At 41.0% G+C, this 16264-nt stretch overlaps 1 protein-coding gene across 4 annotated transcripts in view; it reads right to left on the bottom strand.

Moving 5' to 3' along the window:
• Positions 1 to 13748: 13748 nt before the first annotated feature.
• Positions 13749 to 16264, bottom strand: part of etv1 (ETS variant transcription factor 1) — a gene marked incomplete at both ends in the record, with an annotated part of 28163 nt that continues 25647 nt past the window's right edge. For all 4 annotated transcript variants that reach the window (XM_080472389.1, XM_080472390.1, XM_080472392.1 and 1 more), the window contains 2 exons: positions 13749 to 13970; positions 15624 to 15725. In XM_080472389.1, coding sequence (XP_080328515.1) covers positions 13749 to 13970; positions 15624 to 15725 — 324 coding nt within the window. The remainder of the gene's footprint in view (positions 13971 to 15623; positions 15726 to 16264) is intronic.

The following is a 16264-nucleotide window of genomic DNA, read 5'->3' as shown; positions in this document are numbered from 1 at the left end:
CCCTTTTTTTTTTTTAAATGGAACCTTGTGGATATGGACTAACAGAGCGGTACTATAGCAGTTTCGACATTTAAAGTGGTTACAAAATTGTATAAGTTCTTACAAAAGCAGCTGTGTGAACACTTTGTGGTGCTTAATGAACTCACAGATCACCACCGTCCCAACACTGCCTCCTATTTCCTCTCTCAATATCAACATTAGCGCTATCTCCAGCTGTTGTTATTGTTCTAGTTATCATTGACACTCTTCTTCCACTAACTCGACTCTTCCTTCTGGTATTTGGCCAATATGTTGACTGAGAGTGGTGCCAACAGGTGGAAAGGTTTATACCAATCATTGTACACTTGGAAAATTAAAGACCGTCACTGATTTTGTTTGTATGTAGAGCTCAAATGAACTTTAAAGCTAACTATAGCGCGATAAGCTCAGTGTCACTCCAGGGATTGATAGAGAAATAGACTCCCAACGCTCCTTAGCATTTGTTCCAGGCAGCAGATGTTTAAGTTTACCCTCTGTCAGACGCATAAACAAAGGTTTTACATGATTTATGTCAAAAGTAATTTTGTTCGGAAAGCTACAGAAATCAGCGTGTCAGTGGTCCCAGTGTGTGGAGTAAATGTGCTTCAGCAAATCTGCACAACAAATGTGAAGGGCGGATTTACACACAAGATCCTGAAACGTAACTCTTTTTCCCAAGAAGAAAAAAAATAAAAAAATCCAAATGAGGTACTTACTGAAGCGAGACACAGGAACACAGACTGAGACACGAGAGAACCCGAACACACTGAGGACATCCAGCATGTACCACAGTCACCAGCTGAAGACAATCGCACCCTCACACAGGTGAAACACATCCGGGCAGGGAGCAGCAATCAGACACAGGGAGGGGAAGTCAAGGGAACCAGCGACGGAGTCAGAATCTCAAGGTAACACAAGAAACTAAACATGAACCATCACAACAGGTTAAAATAAAATAGAATTCTTCTGAAAATTAACTGAAATTAATAATCTGTGTCACATCTATTGCCTTTTTTAAGATGGAACTAATTCACATTTCTAAGGTAAAAAAGCAGGATGCACATGTCTCTTTTTGCATAAAGCCCAGAAAATAAGAAAATCTTATTTAACTCTGAAACCGCGAGGAGGCCCAAGACCCTAAGTTTGGAACCAATGTTCCACTTGACTGAAACATCTATTCCCGTGAGTGGAGTCTTTGGGACTCCGCCACAAGTGGTTGGAAAATGAGATTTAAGGTAAAGTAGATCAAACATTTAAGAAAAAAAAAAAAATCCAAAAATAACTTATGAGAGACTCAACATGTACATTTGATGAAAAGCCATTAAATAAATCAGTGACAAAAAAAAAAATTGCAGACATATAATGCAGTGGGGTTTTTTTTAGATTCTAAACAATCCCTCTTGTAAAGGAAGTTGGGCGTCAGACTTTGCAGCCTGAACTCTTCCCGGGCTCATGGCCTCTGTTTGTCCCATAACCCAGACTGTGGGTGCCGCCGCGAAGGTGTGATGGGTGCCGGCGCTGGCACCGCCGGGCTCGGGCGGCCGTGCAACAGTATCTGCAGGCTGCCATCCTTCTGTTCGCGGAGCATCTGAAGAAAGCAAACTGCACTGTTGCTCACACTCCCCGATCCCGTTGTTGTCATTGGCCGGCCGCCACCAATCGTGAGCCAACTGAGTTAACAGACACTTCCGCTCAGCACATAAGGAACCATCTGTTTTAAAAGCCAGAAAGAAATAAATAAAGTACCATCTCTCTCTCTCTCTCTCTCTCTCTCTCTCTCTCTCTCTCCGCTCCCCCACTTCCTACCCCGAGCCTATATGCAGAGATGTGCTATTACCCTGCACGTCACTTTTCACCATTTACCATTTACAGTAAGCTTACAAAATTACTGCTGTGACTCTGAATCCTGAATGAATGAATGAATGTGTAAGCCACTTTTCGTTTTTCTTGAGTGAAAAACTATTTTATTCCACCTTTTTCCCATCAAATAGTGAAATTGACTTTTTTTTCCCCCTCGTCTTTATTTTTCTTCCCTTGTTCTATTGACTACCTGCTCATAACACATCCTCAGAAATAGCACTGCAGTGAGAATCACACACACCTAACCCATTTTCAGGACTGGAAGTGAGGAGTTACAATATATTATACAAAAGTATTTTCTGTACTTTTTTTTAATGGTTATTATCTTTGATAAGAGAAAATCTCTTTGTTTGTTTTTGAAAAAATAAATAAAATATTGAAATATTAGAATATATATATATATATATATTTCTAACTATCGTATGCTCTTGAGTACTGAGTTTTTTCCACGTAAGTTGCTGAAGGTTACTCATATACTCAGGATCCAACCTCCTTTTCTACCTTAATCATTTTTTGGGGAGCGGGTGAGGATTTACTAAATGGTAAATGGATGGATTTCACTCACATCCTCTGGCACTTTTCCACTGATTTCACAGCCTCCAAAGTGCTTTTACACTGTTAATCACATTCACCCATTCACCCCTGGGAGCAGTTTGGAGTTCAGAGCCTTGCTCAAGGACACTTCAACACGTGGCCAGGGGAATGTGGGGGATAAAACCTTCGACCGTCCAATTGAGAGACGACCGCTCCACCACCTCAACCATGTTTAAAGTACACAACAACTTGTCACTGAGACGTCATTTGACGTGTCCAACATGCTAGAAGTTTCTTCTTTTTTCTTTCGTTCTTTTCGTTTAACCTACGATTAGAGATGTGGAATTTTGGGGGTTTTCTCTGTATTTTACAAAGTGCAAAATGCCAGTAGATGGGGCAAATGGGGCTGGACAAGAATGTTTAAATTGATTTCCTGTCATAGTAGCAGATTTTAAGTGAAGAGGGGGAAATGGTTGTGTATGTATCCCTCCTTCTTTCCTCCTCCTCAATCATTTTTATGGATAAAATTCTCCCCTATATGGTGATTAAAGCTACTTGGAGCGCACTGGACCAAACACTTCAAACTCGATTAACTCTAAACTCGCTCTCACTGCACATGGGTACACTTTGGCTGAAATCTGGATTTCTCCCAAGTATTTTTTACTCTTCGTGTCTTCGGACGAGTAGGTTTTTTTTACTCCTTCGACCCGCTCTCTCCACCTGTGGTCATTTTGGGATCTAAGGTCAGAGTCTTCTCGAGGCCTGATGTTGGTGACCTCTTGAAAAATCACAGTTGTGATCCCCGTCTTGGCGGCGCCGGGCTCCTCAGACTTGCCAGCTTGTAGCTAAATAAATATTGGCCGAGGGGCGTTTGAAAAAACATATTGTCCTGGCTCGGCGCTCGGTCCCCCTGCCCTCTGTTGCCAAAACAAGACAACGGGGGTCCAGAGCACAATCTCTTCTCACATGAGCGGCTTGGTAATGGTCACCTCGCTGCCCGCGGCCTGCCCCTGCACGCCTTTGTGTCTGCGCTCGCTCGCCCCTCCGGTGTAATGTATTTAGCCGGGCGCTCGGCGGCGCGGCGTGCGGAGGGGGATCCTGGAAGCCAGCCATTTGTGCTATCACACTACGCCTTTGTTTCTCCCGTGGCTCACGAGAAGAAGGGCGCTCTTGTGTTTGTGTGTTTTGCAGGGTTGTTTTTTTTTTTTTTTTTTTTCTTCGCGATAGCCAGAGATATCTTTGTCTACCCTATTTATGACACGTGTTTATTTTTTTTTTAGTTTTTTTTTTTTTTTTAGATTGGAGCCCTAAATACGACTGTTTGCCACAGCCGAGTTGATTTTTCTGGGCAATTTTTAGTGTCTGTGAAGTGTTTCTGTATGTTGACAATTGTTTGACTATTTCAGCCTGGATGTATTTGCTGCACATGGGCTTTCATTTACAAGCCGAGACGTGATATTTGTGCAGTTCGGAGCACAGAAACGCGACTTGTGCCGTATTGATATGTGTGCTTAGCACTTTTGGTTGACCTCTAAACTCCAGTCTCTTCTCTTGCAGGTACAGTTTAGTATCTCGTAGACCCACAGACTTTCTCACATTCGTCTCTACCGTTCAGCCGGGGCTTGCACGACGGGGAAAAAACTTAAAAATATCACTGTCTGCATTCAATTTTGTCTCTAATTCTTCTCTTTCCAACAGATTAAGGTGTATTGTAACAAGTGCATTATTTAGTGGATTTGACCAGGCTGCCACGTACTCACAGAGACAGAATTAATACGCCCGTGGAAAGGAAAGCTAGAAGGAGAAATCTACTGAAAATAATTAATTATCACAGACTATTTCTAGTCGTCCTCTTAAGCCTATTTAAAGGGCATTAGGTATTATGAATGTGAGGTGGTCTAAATATACCCCCTGTGGTATCTATCTTCATCTGACTACATTAGTATACTTTTTCCAGGCTCCGTGCTTGCTATTTAAAACTCCTTGAACGACTCTAAAATCCAGACTCATCCTTTTTTTTTCTCTCTCTCTGCGAATGTGTTTCACACTTTGCGTATTTTAATTTCCCCCCCGACTAAGATTAATCTCTGGGTGCGTTTCGCAGCGTCCCGGATCAGATTTACACACCTGAAACTGTCGCGCAGACAACAAGAAAGGAGGAGAATAATTTGATAAAGCCGACACGGGTATTTGCTAAACGGGCGAAAGGCGCCCGTAAGTGACTCGGAGAAATGAATTATGTATACGCTAAAGAGAACTCATTTGGGAATTAAGGAGGATAAGTAGCAGTCCATTTTGTGCCTGTTAGGGGCCCTCTCGGAGCTACACTGGCTGCATTAGGGAGAGCTAATGGGCCCTGGGAGGGTGGGGGGGAGCGAGCGGGGAGGGTGGGTGGAGAGGGGGGTTGGGCCCTTTGCCGCCCAAGGTCTCCGGGCCCCTGTGACAGATGGTTGGCCGCCTCGCTGGGTGGCTGTGGCTACGGGGTCTGTCATGGAGCTGATCCACTGCGTCGACGGCGTCGCAGAGATCAAACGACATTGTGGAAGGTGAAGAGACGGCCGGCGTGCCAGGCCGGGGCGCGAGGCGCCGAGCCGGGGCTGGAATCGGGGGGTCATTTTGGAGGAAGAGGCAGTCAAGGTGTTTTAGATGTATCTTAGGAGCTTAGGTAGAGATTATGAAGGTGGAGAATAAGAAAGGAGTGATGTAAAGAGAAGTAGTTCAAAAAAATGTGCAATCCCAAATCGATACACGCATCAGATATGATAAAACTAATTAATGTCATCATATGTGAACGTATGGATGCATGAGTGTGTGTGTGTGTGTGTGTGTGTGTGTGTGTGTGTGTGTGTGTGTGTGTATCTACAATATACACACACACACACAGATATATATATATATGTATATATATATATACATATATATATATATATAGTAGATACTGCATACCTATAAGTATACCATTTCTTTAGTTTTTTTTCACTACAGGTATTATAAAGAATGTAATTTTTCCAATGAAAAACCGCTGGAATCTTGTGAATTTACAACAGGATTCAAAATATAGAGAAGTTTAGATTTAATACCTGAATGTGAATTCCAACTCTTGCAATCCAGTGTGAATCTGCCTCTTTCTGAACCACTTTGCATGCGTCCTCATCATTCTCAATTATTTAAACATAAATTTTATTATAAAGACGTTTCATGATGACGTTTTTCCACTTTGGCAAATGAAATATAACATTTCTGATCAACTATTGAGTTTTATCAGAAAATATGCTTTATATTTCTACATTTTTACTTTTTTTTTTATGCTTTCCCTCATGCAAAAAAGCTAAAAAAAAAAAAGAACCCTCTAATATGCCTAAAAATGTACTCGTAATGTCTATTAAAAAGCTGCCGTTGCACTAATAACGTGTGTCAACGCCTTTTATGTTTTATTTGACTTTGTGAGGTTATTTTCCCACCTGTAAATGTGAAAATGAAAATAATTGTTTTCTTCACAAATACTGACCGTGTGGTTATTTCGATGTACCTGGCCAGAAAAATGGAAATCATCATCACATCAACTGCGAGTGTCCAATATTGAATTTTTTATTAAAGCCAAGTAGCCGCACACCGTGTTCTCATGTTTATTAAGACGGCCAACGTTACAGCAAACAGCTTTCATTAGGTTTCATCACGCGATGATGAAAGCTGTTTGCACGAGCGCCGTTGCCTTCGCAGCGAGTCGCAGAAACGGGAACACGGAAGCGAGTGCGGCTACTTCACTTTTCCACGTTTCAGTGGGCGGATGAAGACGGGCGCTTTACATGAAATGTCGGCAACCGCGTGCAATGAGTCACAACATCATATCTTTTTGTTATTATTCAAAAGAAAACACCAAATTCATTAAGCAATTATCAAGAAAAAAAACTAAAGAAGGAAGGAGGGTGATGGAGCACAATCATATGAATATATGAGGGAACATGAGGGGGGTTATGTACACACACACACACACACACACACACACACACACACACACACACACACACACACACACACACACACACACACACACACACACGCACACACACACACACACACACACACACACACACACACACACACACACACACGCACGCACGCACGCACACACACACACTACATGTACTATGATTAGATACAAATATACACATTATTGTTGTATATACTTCAATATAATATTGAAAGTGTACATTAAGAACTCAACATATTCATATTTTACAAATAATCACAAACACAACATGAAATCTCTCAAATGGAGCTTCACACACACACACACACACACACACACACACACACACACACACACACACACACACACACACACACACACACACACACACACACACTCACTAATATGTGTTAATCATGTGCATTTTCACAAATATTGTTGCCAGGTTTATTGTTTTTTGTTTATCTCATCTCTTAAATAGGCTGTTTACAAGGTTTACATGGATCTGAGGAATTTCGTTGGGTTTCTCTCTGTTAAAAGCACCACCAAATGACTGTGTTGTATGTGGTGCAATATATTACTGGATTGTTTTTTTCTTCCACAGTGGACGTCTTACAGTAAACTTAAACATACAAATCTTCCTCCAGCTCATCAATGTTTTGACAAACAAAGGAGTTTTTAGTTTCTCCATTCAGAAAGAGCACAGCATCAATTGACCAACCCCCACCACCACCCCACCCACCCCCTAGGGCCCCGGATGATGCCCTCTGGGGCGGGAGAGAGCCGGGCCTGATAGGCGATTAGCCCCGTCTTACATTCCCGGTGATCGGATTAGACGATTCCCACAGTCTAGTCTGAAACTACTCCCGACCCGCAGCTCCGGAGAGCATCTCAATATCCAATTTCACAGCTTTCTAAACCTGGATCACAGAGGCTATTTATTACTGTCACAGTCTTTGTGTTGGGGTGTGTTCAGGGGAGGAGGAGGAGGAGGGGGAGTGGGGGGGTGTTTGGCAGCTTTTGTGTTTCATCAGCTCTGAAGCAGGAAGATGATCAACAAAGGAGTGAAAACTGGTAATGTTTGAGGAACCTGTAGCATTGCCTGAATTAAAAAAAAAAAGAAAGAAAGAAGTAAAGCATCCTTGTTAAATTAGACCACAAGCGGGCTCCTTTCAGCAGTCAGCAGCTTCTCCGGGACCTTTGATCCGCTCGCCAGCCTCAGTGACGGAGACCTACAGCTCATTTTGATCCTTAGTGGACCAAAAAGGAAACGTCTCGACTTGTTTGTGAATTTAGGAGATCATAACTTTAGAACAAAGAAGAAAGTTTTTTGATTTTGAAGCAGCGAAAGAGGTGATTTGTAGACACACATGTGCCGGTTCCAAAATAGAGCCTCCAAGGTAATAAAACCATTTATACAGCAGTCTTAAACTCAACCAGCAGCTGTAATGGGGGGGGGGGGGGGGGCTCCATTATCCAGGCTTTATAATTTCCCTGCTTTTTCCTCTTGGAGCTCTGTGTTGTTCCTCTGAATTACCTCTGAATGATTTATGCTCACTGGTCCGGCCACTGATAGACCCTGGCAACACAGATAGAAACACACTTAGGGCTTTTCGGTGGGTAAACACACTGTATTAAAAGCCAACTTGTTTCAAACAGGCTTTGACTGGGTTTTTTTTTTTTTTTTCAGGGTGTGTGTGTGTGTGTGTGTGGGGTGGGGGGGGGGTGTCATTTCACTTGTCAAACACTCGCAGCGTCGCAGCCAATCAGGGGGAGGACGCCGTGGGGGCAACAGCAGCCATTTAACCTGAGCAAACACGGCGTGTCACGAAGCCCGAGGATGACTTAAGAGCCCGAGCAAACACTGGCGAGGGCCATCGGGCACGAATCGAGGCGGCCTGGCCGAGGACAAGTCACTCCCGTAATGGGTTTGTGATGACTCAAGATCGAGCGGCCATCTGTTTGTTACAGTGGGGGAGGACCACAATTCACAGTTCAGATACACAGAATATTAGCCGGCGGTGCAGCGGAGGAGGAGGAGGAGGAGGGTGGGGTTGGAGGACTTGGCCGGTGGCACAGGATGTAAAGCATATGTCCATAAATGGTGAATATGTCGATAGCTGAGGCCCCGGTTTGCTAATCTGGGGCCGGATAAGAGGATTTTTCATGGTGATTTTCAGCCTCGGCGACACGAGGCCGTTAAAAAAAGGTGTAAGACAAATGATCCTCATCGTGACCTTCACACTCCTCAGAAGATCTTCTCTCAAGTTTTACACCTCCGCCAAAATATCTTCCACAAACACTGAAGGGCATGACAAAAACACGATGATGAGTGTCGATCACGGTGTCAAATTAATTTTAGCTCAGGGGCCACATACGTCACAATAAAATAATAACCTATGAATCCAAACTTGAGTTTATCCTCGTTGCAGGCTAGATAAGAGTAAACGTGATGAAAACGTCAATATTTTCACAAAAACCAAGCAAATTACAACCAAAGATGAAGACAATCGTGACATAGAGCCAATTTGAATGGAACCTTCTGGTGGAAAATATACGATAAAATATCAATGAAACTGTTGCATTATGGGTGTTTTTACAAACTCACCCTGTCAGCATGGCTGGTTTACTTGTTCATGATCTCAGTCCTGTTTAAAAAAAATAATCTTTGTTTTCTTCGGAATTTTTACAATTTGTTTGATTGTCTGGCCGGATTGGAGCGTCTTGCAGGACACCCCTAGTGTAGATAGGAACAAATTCAGGAATAAAGCTGTAATTGTCTCTTCTTAACAATAAAGTTCAAAAGAATGTAGAATGTAATGTGATTTGTTTTTTTCAGATTAAGAGTTTTACAAAAAATAGATAAAAACAGCCCCTGCATTGCATTACACTCATCAGCAGCTCACCACTGGCATGGAAAACTCACCACATATTGAAAGCACCCGGGTCATTTGCATGGGATTTCAATGATATGACTTTGAATAAACCACACAGCCATTTGTGTCTTGTCTGTAACCGTGAAGTTCATTTGAACTGCAAAGAGTCAAACCACACGCAGCCTCTGACGCAGAAACTGGTTCTCCCTGCTCAGCCCAGCAAAGTCAAGCAAGCGAGTATTGTACTCGTTTACCGGTTATCCTCTTGTTTTGTGAAATAGTAGAATACTGCGTGTAAAAACGCTTCATTTCCACTAAGATTGTTCCTTAAAGATCGCATGGGGTCGCTCTACGAAATGTGCAAATTCAGTTTTTACACTCAAACTGCAGTTTAATGCACAAAATAAAGAGCAAAATCAAGTAGAAACAGAGTGCGGGAGTGTCACAGATGTCTGATCTGAGTGGCAGTGCTTTACTTTAAACGTCTACGGACTTTGTAAAGAGTTCTATCTACTTTTGTTGTGAAAGCCAACTTCAGTCTCTCTCTGTTACACAAACATAATTTAATTCTCATATGCAGCATTAATTTATTCTTAAATATTTTTACACAGCTCAGGGAGAACTGCTTGACATCTATTCTACCTGACCCTGCAGTTAAGCGTTATTGTCTTTGTAATATAACAAACATTAGAATACCAACTAAAAATGCTAAAGTTTTGCTCAAATTAATACAATAGCGAATAATGTTAAAAATCTACTTTTCAGATTGTAAAAACAACCCCTGCTCACCCATTTTGAGGGATGTAGCAACCCAAAACCTAATAAAGGCAAATAGAGATACAACCGACCAATAACTGAATCATTTTGGTGATTTAACATGTAACAAAGCCAATAACTTCTCAAGTTCTTTAAGTAGCATTTCAAAATAAATCCTTGGATTGCATTTCTAGAAAATAAAAGCTTTTTTGCAGGTTTTGTGCAGTTTGTTTGTCATAAACAGGTGCAATGAGTGGCAGTTGTCATATTTATGGATTATTTTATTGGCAAGTTAAAAAGCTGTTTGTGATATTGTGTGTAAAACCGGCAAAATAATCATGTTATTATATGTTATTAGATCAGTTAATAATAAACAAAATTGCTTTAAAATTACATTATGTAGGTGAAATAGAAATAAAACCAGCGATTTTATAAAATTTTGGGAATTTTTGTTTAACTTTACTACCACTGAAAATCAGTTTTGTTTGAACGTGTAGTGTTTACAGTATTTTCCTAACACAGGATGACTTCAGGAGACTTGTGTGTTTGTTTCTCTTTATTATTGCCATTTGAAAAGCTAAATCTGAAGTGTCATTCATCTTATTAAAAGCTGCACCGCTGTTTTTCTGTAGTCTTTTTTTTTTTTGTACATGTCAAATTAGATGTTGTTAAATATCCTCTGGGAAGCAATCAGGTGTTTAAAGTTAAGGGCAATTCCCCGCTTCTACAGGCAATCAATAAAGAAAATCTAAGAGAGGGGGACTGTAATAGGGTCGGCTTGTAACCCGCTCTGACAAATTAAGGCAAGAAGTGGAGGTTTTTTTTCATTACTTACACATCCGTTTTCATTTTTCCCATCAGTGGAACCAATTAAACAATGCTTCCTTAAATTAGTCATTGATTTTTAGCAATAGTGACACTTTACAGAAGGGAAATAATAACTTTAAGGTGCTTTTTTTTTTTTTTTTTTTGCTTTTTCTCATTACTGCCAGTCTTGTGAGAGCAGGAGAAACAAAACAAAAAAGGACAATTCACCTATATGGAAAAAGTGGTGTCTTAAATTAGCCATTGATTTTTCCTCAGGTGTCACTTTGGTTAAATGCTTTTTGTGGTTGAGAGTCTTCTCCCCAACTTGGAAATTGACAAGAGTCCATAATCTATTAGTCTTTACACACTGACACACACTGTTCACTCCCAGTATGTAAATACGTGAGCTACCGGTCAAAAAGATGTGATAAACGACATGTTTGAGAGTGTAAATAAGAAAAAACAAAAACGCGTTTTTAATCATATTCAGAGGTGGAAAAAGTACGGATAGCGGTGTAGAAAAAATGTAATTCAAGTACATATTCAGGAATGTACTCAAGTATATTACCTTTATCGATACAAAATGCATTTTTTGGGCATTTTGAACATTTTGAGGCAGAAATCATACAAATGTTATTACTATTATTAATGTACTATGTTATACCAGTTTAAGCATTTTCACTGAAACAGATCATGATTTAACTTTTTGAATCAGAAACTGAATCAGTCTATCAATAATAAGAAACTTATGGCTCCACGGTATCATGCAAACAAGCAAGACACGAGTATTGTGGTAACTTATTACTTATTAATAAGTATTCATGATAAATATAAACAATGAAGTACATGACGTTATATAACAGTGTTGTTTCTCTCGGCCATAATTACCACCAGCTGTTACTTGGCCATTATATTCTAGATTTGTCCCCAGTTATATGGACTTAAGTTTATTTTATTTTTTTCAAAATTTTTGTGCTTCAAGCTTGAATGAATACAAGAATTCACAGGGCATGGAAATAATTAATAATTTATCGCAGTTCAGTCTTTCGCAAAACTGCACGCTAATATTGCGACTATAAATTTGCGATATAATGTGCGGCCCCAGCAAGAACAGGCCCGAGTTTTATTTAAAACACTACAAATTGTATTTTAAACAGGAATATTATTGTGACGAGCTCACTCTTAAAATCTAAATTTGCAATATTTAAAATAGATACGTGAAAAGCTACTCAAATAAAGTAAGAATCACTTTAATTCCCAACTCTGCCCATACTTATAGTTTTTAAACAAAAATCCTTTAATGTGATGAGAATTTGCATCAAATATTTAAAAAAGTCGTTTTCTTGGTTTAATACCTATTTTATTAGAGATTTGTTTTCCTACTGCCAATCCCGTCCCGCACACGTGAACCTCAAGAAACAAAACTCAGACAGATTCTTTTTTTTTTTTAATGCTCAAACTGAACAAAAATGGGGGAAAAAAAAATATATATAGAATAAAATAAAATAGCAGGCCATAGCTGCCACACTTATTTTTTTCTTTGAAATCTTGAGACTAGAAAATACACTTACAGTTTGAAGCAGCAACAAAATGTGCATTTATCTGATTATACAATAACATGAAGTTTTATTCATCACCTTATAAAACTCTAAATAGTTCGTATACTTTTATTGACCAACCTAATAATGGCAAAGCAACAGGTTTGTTTGTCTTTTTTAAAGCAAAATATACACTTATAATGTTCACCTGGAACAAAACTGAAATAAGGGAAAAAAAGTCTGATTTTATTATTCATTTTAAGCTTTTTATTTTGTTTTGCCAATCAAATCAGCTGAATTCTTTTTTTTTCCTTCCGTCTTTTAATTCATTATTATTGGGGGATGGAAACGCTATCCTGAATGCTAAACAGACAGAAACGGCTGAATCCACTTTGACTTTACATACACTTTTCAACTTGTTTAAAAAACAAAACAAAAAAAACCCAAAACTGAACACCCAAATGACATAAATGAACGACTGCAGCTCATCTTAGAATAGAAAGGAGGGGGAGGGGAAAAGATGGCTGTTTACAGGAAATGAGTTATCTTACAGCGGCCTGCGGCTTCGTTGATCATCTTAAACACCGGCCGTTCACATGTGACGCAGGAAAAAAAAAGAAAAAAAAGAAAAAAGTCTTTTCATCCGTACGATTCCAACGCGTCCTTTGCTTCTTCGACGACCCACACGGCTTATCTGAGCTGTTTGGAGGGTCTGATCCAGTGGAGCTTACAGCAAAGGTGACGCTTACATGATGAGATCTACAGTTCATGAGAGATAGAGAGAGATAGAGAGATCTGTTGGGAGGTAGAGCCTCCTGTTGGCTAACCAAGTCTCTTTTATAATCACTTTACGTCCCCAAGTCAATAGTTCACCGTAAAAAGTGTCAATACTGGACGTTTCCAGGACGGGACGGCTCGTGCTTCGAGGGCCATTGAGTCCGTTTCTCACAAGGCGGCACATGCTCGAAGTTATGATGATAATAATAATAATATTCATGAAAAAAGAAAGGGGGGGGGGGGGGGGGATTTCCACCTTAATGTACAAAACGTAAAGAACGGTAAAACGCCAAGCGCGAGGCTGGCAGGTTAACACCGCGCCGTTCCTGTCCATAAAGTGCACTCTCCATCCTGCTGTGCGGCTTGGACGTCAGAAAGACAGTGTGTGTGTGTGTGTGTGTGTGTGTGTGTGTGTGTGTGTGTGTGTGTGTGTGTGTGTGTGTGTGTGTGTGTGAGGGACGGGAAGCTCCGCTGCGTGTGTGCGTGTGTGTTGACTTTTAATCCCGGAGCGGCTGTGAATTAGAGGACATGACAGTCTCAGGTGTACGAGGGGAGGGAAGTGTGTGTGTGTGTGTGTGTGTGTGTGTGTGTGTGTGTGTGTTGAGGCTGACGTTAATAGACGTAGCCCTCGCTGTAGGGGTGCGGCTGGCAGTAGGGCGCCTCCTGCACGTAGGCCATGTTCTCGTCAAAGTGCGACAGCGGCACCGTGTCCTCCTCGTTGATCTGCCGCTCCATGTCCGTCTTCAGCACCGGCCGCTGATTGTCGGGGAACGCCATGGAGAACAAGGCCTCGGGGTCGCACACAAACTTGTACACGTATCTCTCGCCGGCCACCTGAAGGCGACACGCAACCAGATCAGACCTTCATGCTGTGAATCAAGAACTTGACCCACTCTACAGGGTAAGAAGTAACTTCTGGATCAATGATGGACATGTTGTTGTTTTTTGTCTTTGTTTTTTATTACATATAAATCCTGAAAACATTTTATCATGTTAGTTAGATTAACCTGAAGTCTTCATGTGTAGCTTGTAACTGTCGTACCTGTTACACTTATTCTATTGATTTATTCTCCTTATTTTCCTTTGATTTTAATGTAATTCTGTTATTTCCTTGTTAAGCACTGGGAACTGACTTTAGTCTGAATGGTGCAACAGAAACAATATCTTTTATTATGAGGCTTGTATTCCACTTACAATGCATTGTGTGTGATTTAATAAAAAACATTTTTCTCTAAACTTGTTTCTTCATATCCTAAGATTAATAAAAAAAAGAAAAGAAAAAAAAAAGACATCTTTCCTGTGAGAGCCACATTTTCCCACTTGCTTCCTGAGCTCCACTATACGTTTAGTTAAGTAAACTCTTCTGTTCTAAAGCAGCGTTGCGTCAAAGAGGTGATACAGTTATAAAACTATTCTTTTTTTTGTTGTTGTTGTTGGAAACCGTTCCAGTTTGATTGTAATGTAATTTTCTAACTTTGGTTTTGCAAACATACATAAATAGACTTTTTCTATACAGTTGATCCAGCTGAAGATCGATGGGCAGGTCACCATTCTCTTATTATCATGATGTTAATCATTCTTATTATGGCAGTTATTCAAAAGGCATTTAAGTAGCTTTTACCTTGATATTTATATTTTGGTGCGGATAAAATGATCTGCCTTGCCCACTTCTCATAACCGTATCTAACAAAGTCCAACATCTAGCAGAAAGCAGGCAAAAAGAGATTTGTCCAAAAGCTTCTCCAAAAACAAAGCGCAAAAAGAAAAAGTGACAAATATTCTAATATTGCACCGTTTTTGACATTTCTACACAGATTTAATCCAAATGAATCCAGGGGGTAGAATGTAATCACAGTATCAGGGTTCAAGGAAATTTCTCCTCTCAAAAGCAAAACCTTTCCAAATGAATCTATTCACAATTACGACATGAATTTGTTCACATCGCTTTTGCATTTGTTCTGATCACAATCAGATCAGATCAGAAAGGAAGAATAGAGCAATATTGTAAATGGCTAAATGGATCGATGCACTAATGGATCTAAGTCTGTTAAGTTGTCATTTTGCCGTCGCTCGACTTGGGGTGGTTTTAGTTCACTCCCAAAACAGGTCCAATGATTAACATGGTGGAGTTTTCTCACAGGGTGTCAGCAGGCGAATGTCTTGAATTGACCTATTAATTTAAGTTTTATCTGTTGACTTTTAGCTTTTGATGCGTGACCTTTATCTTTTCTACCTTTAACACTATAATATGGAAGGTAAGCTTATAAAAACGGAGGAGGAATCGAAAACACATGGGGAAGCCGCAGAAATATTACATATGAGAGATTTGATCATGGCGACGTCGGTGGGGTACAAGTGAAGCATTAAGTTGATTTAAAAAGCACAAATCACAACTATTAAAACACAAGTATCGTCACTGACGGATCTGGTGTCATTTCGATTTCTGAGTTGCACATTTTTGTCATTTTTATTTAATTTTTTTTTTACCTTTTGCATGATTCCTTTCTCGTAGTAGTAGCGCAACGATCTGCTGAGTTTGTCGTAATTCATCGCCGGCCGATTCTTCTGTATCCCCCACCGTCGTGCCACCTTCGTCACAAACACACACACACACAGTATAAACAAAGGGAGTCCGCAAACAAAGACGCACGCTCGACCTGATTTCCTGACGTGAACGTGGCGGCGGCTGAAATGTTAAAAACGAACTCATGAGTCCATATTTTGCTAATGTACCAGTAATTAGAAGGCGTCCAGCCTGAGCGGACCTGCCCAGGGATGTGTTCATTAGGAGCTTGTCACACGCCCAGCGGAGGAGGCAGCAGATGTTCCAGCACCTGTCGACCAGACCACCCACCACCCGGCCCCGCAGCCCAAACCCGCCGCCTCCTCAACGCTCTTTGCTCCAGCTCCGCTCGCTCTCTCCCGTTATTCTCTCCCCCAATCAGAGGACCTGCTGTCCCCCTCCCCCCCGCCCGCCCGTCCTCTGGGCCGTTGACGGGGCTACACCTGCCCGCTACGAGGAGCAGAAGTCGGCGGCGAACGTTTGTCCGCGGCGTCCCGATGCGACTGCGTTTGGTCACCTGATGGCATGAATGGGCCCCCCTGTTAGCTGCAGCTGGCCCGTACCT

This window comes from Lipophrys pholis, assembly GCF_963383615.2.
Source record: "Lipophrys pholis genome assembly, chromosome: 9".
Taxonomy (NCBI): Eukaryota; Metazoa; Chordata; class Actinopteri; order Blenniiformes; family Blenniidae; genus Lipophrys; species Lipophrys pholis.
Note: the sequence above shows the minus strand (reverse complement) of the source record. Positions and strands in the feature narration are given on the sequence as shown.